The following is a 5524-nucleotide window of genomic DNA, read 5'->3' on the forward strand; positions in this document are numbered from 1 at the left end:
CTCTTTGTTTGTATCTACCCACGAACATTCTACTGCGTATTTCTACACTCTAGTGGTAGGATGTCTTGTATTAGTGGACATATTGGAACTTTGTGTGTTTTGCAACATTTTTTTCGTCTGGTTCTCAACTTGATACACTACTCAATTTCGAACTAACCCTCTTTTGATACAAAAGTATGTCCCATCGGGCATGCCAATTTGTTTCTTAAGGATTTAGTCTTGATCAATTTCCTATTATTGTTCAAAACTAAATCAACTTGATATGAGTTATTTTTCACAGTGGAAGCATATACTCATTTTTAAATCTAAATGAAGTGTTTTCACATCTCAATGTCAATGAAAAGGATTGTTGATTTTTGTGAACCTATTTCACCCAAACACTTAATAAATTTGATATCTTTCTTACTTGGATTTCAATGAGAATCTTGTACATAAATAGTTTACATTTTTGTTTCTTTTTATTTTTTTGATAAATATGAAAATGGAAGTACAACAACAATGGATGAAGTGTAATGTAAAAGTGGTGAAACTCAAAGTGGTAAGTGTGGGGATAGAAGAAGTTGCAATAAAATGGCAAGAACGATAAAGTAAATTGCAAAAAGTAAATTATCATGGAAAGTAAAGGAACTTATTGTAACATAAATCAATAAAAGTGGTGACCCAAATTACAATAATCAACACTAGATTAACCATTTTTTTTCATTTGCAATGTTTTAGAATGTATGTATTGTTCCACAATTTGACACCATTTTAAAATGCAAAATAACCCTATTTATATTTTTTAAGTCTCCTTGGACAGTTACAAGATTTGAATTCAAAATTTGAACAAGTTACATTATAAACCTATAACTGCCCTAAAACTACTCTTAGCAGTTTCATGGTCCACGTGGCTTAAATAGTTCATATCCACTTTCCATAATATTTATGGCTTTCTTCTTTATTTGCTTCTTGGTTTCCATCAATAGTTGTTCTTGATTTACTTTCTCCCTCAATTGACATTCTAATAACAAGGAATAAATAGCTAACTTCTAACGAGTTATATATTCGTCTTATGACATCCATCTCATAAAGAAACACTGAATTTGCTCACTCCATCTCTATAGAATATAATTAATTATCTTTGGTTTACAGCTAGTGAAGTTCGGGAAGCACAAAACAAATCCCTGATAATTCTTCAAGGGACTATTGTCCTTCCCTCACACCATCCATGTAAGATTTTATGTGCTATGACCCTTCATTCCTCATTCTTCGTAGAGCTTGATTCTCAATCGATTGAGCCACATAAGCTTTTACCTTTGATCAATTAAATGTAACTAATTTCACTAGTATAGTAAAGGAAAATGACACCGGTTATTTTCGCTTATAGGTAGTGATTTCATAGTTGAGGCATATACAGGCGAGACAAAAAGGGGTAGGCTTTTTGCATCGGTTCTGAACCGAGGAAAAAAGGTGTGTGCTTTTGCCTCGGTTGGATTGAACCGAGGCAGTAGAGGGGTTTTTTCTTCTTTTTTGTGTTTTTTTTTTGTTTTCACCATTTGCTAGGTCAGTAGAGGCAAAATCAACGCCTACCGCTCCATCTCACACCACCATCATCAAAGATTCCTAATTACGAAGAACAAAGAACGAGGACGGCGCGCTCCCACCACCACCTGTAGAGAATCAATCAAACACCACCACTCCTACAGAGAATCAATCAAATATAAAACAACCCAATCGAAATCAGAAGAAAAAGGAGGGAAGGAAGCTTCGACCTTCGCTACGAATCAGAATTGAGAGAATAAGAAGAAGAAAAAGAAGAACAAGAATGGCCATCGCGCCCTGCCACATCTCTGTCGCGTCTCCGCTGCGCCTCCCTCTCGCCAACGAAAGAAAATGGGAGAAAAGAGAGGAGCGGCGCAACTTCTGTCTGAAAATGCCTTTGTTCGGGAAATTTAACCCTAAACACATGTTATTACCTCAGGTTTTTTTAACCGAGGCAATAAGGGTCTACGGCCTCGGTTCTATAAAGAACGGATGCCTAAACCCTCTCAAAAAATAAAAAATAAAAATTTCAGCTATTTTATGTCTCGGTTCTTTAAACAACCGAGACATATACATTTGTGGTAATTACAAAAATGTTACTGTGTTAGTTTAAGGCATCGATTCTTTGTGAACCTAGACATATACACTTACGATAATTACAAAAATGTCATCGCGTCATTTTTTGCTTCGGTTACAACTAAACCGAATGCAAATGCGTGAGTTAAAATTTTTTTTACTAGTGTTTTAACCTTTGTCCCCGCAACGACTCTCAATATATTGTATAATTTCTTTCTACTTGGCTATGTTCATTACAAATTTTGGATTCCTTTTATCATATTTATTTCAGAAACACATGAAATTTAGCCACCCTTTTCGTTAGAAGCAAAATTACAAAATCCGAACCAAAAGCATATCACGCGTTTTAGTACAGAGAAACAATAAAGCTTTACAAAATGGAAGCTATCATTTCAAGTTCTCATTATTCAATAAAAAAAACATTATACGAGTTAAAAAAGATTATAAATTCAAGCACTTAATGCAACTTTACATATAATAATCCAAAATATTAACAAAGCATGTCAGATATTATTATTAAATTGGTACTTGCCAAAACAACACAGACCCATAAGAAATAAGATATTGTAATCGTAAAATAAATTTGCTATAAACAATTGCAACAGAAACAGAAGAGGAAATTGGAAAGAAAAAAGTGAGTATACTGAAGAGAGGTAGAAAGAAAATCGATTGTTACTTAAAATATTAAAAAAGTTATTTATACCACAAGCAAGAACCCTATTCTCAAAGAAAGAGTTCCACATAGACTAATAGTGAAACAGCCACAACCATTTCACATGAATGCATCAAGAACAAAGTGTTTGTTACATATATTACCCCAACATTAATTAAGAATTCACCACGTAACATTACACATTACATTAAATGTAATGTCTACACTAAGCTTTCCCAAGTTGTCATATATATATATATATATATATATATATATATATATATATATATATATATATATATATATATATATATATTTATATATATATATATATATAGAGAGAGAGAGAGAGAGAGATGTCATAAACGTATTAAAAATTATAAGAACTTGATAATTTCATACTATCAACTATGGGCATAGCCCATATAAAAGTAAAACACATAGAAGCAAAGAGGGTTGAGAAAGTAAGAGACTAATTAAGCTGGCCAATATTTGAAAGAGGCATCGAAGTAGGTGGTGTCTTCACCATGGAAGCTGCATTGTGGTGGTGGAAGATGAGGAAAGTTGTGCATGTTATGATCAAGTGGTGGATTTTGCTGAGGGAAAATGAACTGTTCAGAAGGGTCAGAAGGGAAGTAGAAATCAGTAAGGTACATAGGGGAGAGTGAGTCGTTATCATCTAAGAAATTGATCATGGTTTGGTGGAGCCAAATCTGAGTTTTGAGGTACTTCACATACTGAATGGCTTCCTCCAACATGGACACTGTGTCCATCTTGCTTCCACCAGGGACCATGCTCTGCAAGATCTTGAACCTGTCACTGATTCTGTGCCTTCGTTCTCTTGCTGCCACGCTCTGAGGATCGGTGGAGAGCCTCACTCCTTTGCATTTCTTAGCACCCTTTTTCTCCTTGCTTCTGTTTGCCTTTGAAGAGGATCCTGCATCAGATGAAGCAGGGTGAGTGTAATCCATTGCTTCTGCTACAAGGGTGTTGCAGTGGTGAGGTGAGAGGTAGTGGAACTTGACTTGGATTTGGTAGGAAACTTGGTCACTTTTAACACGTTGTTTTATAGAGAGAAGAAATATGAACTTTGTTTGTTCAATGATTTTGATTTTTGATTTTTGAATGAATAAAGGAGAGATGTGGACGTGTGAGTCTGCCAATTTTTTCTTTGGGTCATGGAGTATTCTTGTTTGTAGATATAATCAATCAACAATTTTAAATAATAAAAGTTCTAAAATTTATAATATAACCCTTAAAATATTAATACTATGGAAGATTCAAAACACATAAATGATATAGGAAACAATATGTTAAATACATGACTCTAATACCTTTTTATTAATTGCTATCTTTTAATCCTATTCAAGTGGAAAGTATATATAAGGATTAAATCTTTTAAACTATTTAAATTTATCTAAGAGTGTGTGATATATCTCTCAAAATTATTATTTCATATACAGAAATATAATTAAGAAAATGTTCTAACCGGATATATAAAAATATAGTTAATTCTGAATTATGTCATACTACTTTATCTATCAATAGGTATGTGAATTTGAATCAATAATAAAAATAATATACTAGAAATATATGGCTACACTCCTGAAAAAAAGTCTCATTGGAGGTGTAAACATTGAGTCAAAATGTTTGTATTTCGGTGGAAATTATAATTTCGTTTGGTTTTTTTAGGCTTATAGATAAGTTAGACAAAAGCAATAATTATCAGATTTATGCTTTGACCCACCCAGGAGTTTTTGTTTTTTAATTTCACACTAAGTCTTCTTTTGGATATGCTGCTCCTCAGTTTCGTGTCTTTATGATTTGTTACCTTTGATTAGGTATAGTACATATATCACTTCAAAACGTGACCCACTTGCATTGCAAGAGGACTGGAAAAAGAACAAAATCACAAAGCTCTTTAGCAAGTAATTAATAGGCCATCTGTTCATCTTTTGATTCAAAGCTCAGAGGTGATCAAAGAGAAAGTGAGTCCCTTTCCCCTCAAATCGAAGCAAAAATGTTTTATGGTTGAAGCATGTCCAAATCCAGTGAGCAAATAGTCCATTAGTTTCTCTCTTTAATGTGTACGGTTTGTGCTTTTCACCCTTAAGTTGAAGCCAGTTAAAAAGAACAACCCTCTATCAAACAATGGCTTAATTATGTTATTTTACTCTCAGTTTTCATCTATATTTTGTCTTTCTTATGAATTCTGTATTAGTTTTATCCTTACATTTTATAAATGAATGTATAATGTCATCAACAGAATAGTTTGTGACAAACATTTTTGCATAATATATTAAAATCGAATGTCCTCGCAGTTGTGGGAGCTGATAGTTAATTTTAATCCAAGGTCATTTATTATATTATAAATCATTTAATGTCATCGACAGTAAGAAAATAACATTAGTATAAAGATTATGACAGAAATGAAATGCAATTTTAATTAAAAGTTTAAAGACTAAAAATATAATTAATTGTAAAATTATTTAACATTGGACTATCTCATGAAATAAAAACAGGTTTTGTTTTTTCTGGGTGTCCTTCATGTTACTATTCATGCTTTTGTTTCATCTGGGTAATGCTGTTTATATGATGAGATCGGGAAAGAGCTTAAGGTGGAATCAACAATCAGCACATCTTTTCAAGAAAAACAATCAAAGTAGTATTCCACTTGAATAATAAAGCTTTAAAGCTTCAATTTTAAAATCCCACACATCCCGAAGAAAACAAAGTTCTGTTTTTTCACCTGTATCTTTGTTGGGGCATCTTCTA

The 5524-nt window shown here is 32.8% G+C and overlaps 1 protein-coding gene across 1 annotated transcript; it reads right to left on the reverse strand.

Annotated features, from left to right (window-relative positions):
* Positions 1-3199: 3199 nt before the first annotated feature.
* On the reverse strand, positions 3200-3822 carry LOC128193990 (transcription factor LAX PANICLE 1). The gene has a single exon (XM_052868272.1). It carries the CDS (start codon positions 3718-3720, stop codon positions 3226-3228), a length of 495 nt encoding a protein of 164 aa, XP_052724232.1. The 5' UTR covers positions 3721-3822; the 3' UTR covers positions 3200-3225.
* Between the last annotated feature and the right edge of the window lie 1702 nt (positions 3823-5524).

Source organism: Vigna angularis, chromosome 9, assembly GCF_016808095.1.
Source record: "Vigna angularis cultivar LongXiaoDou No.4 chromosome 9, ASM1680809v1, whole genome shotgun sequence".
Classification (NCBI taxonomy): Eukaryota; Viridiplantae; Streptophyta; class Magnoliopsida; order Fabales; family Fabaceae; genus Vigna; species Vigna angularis.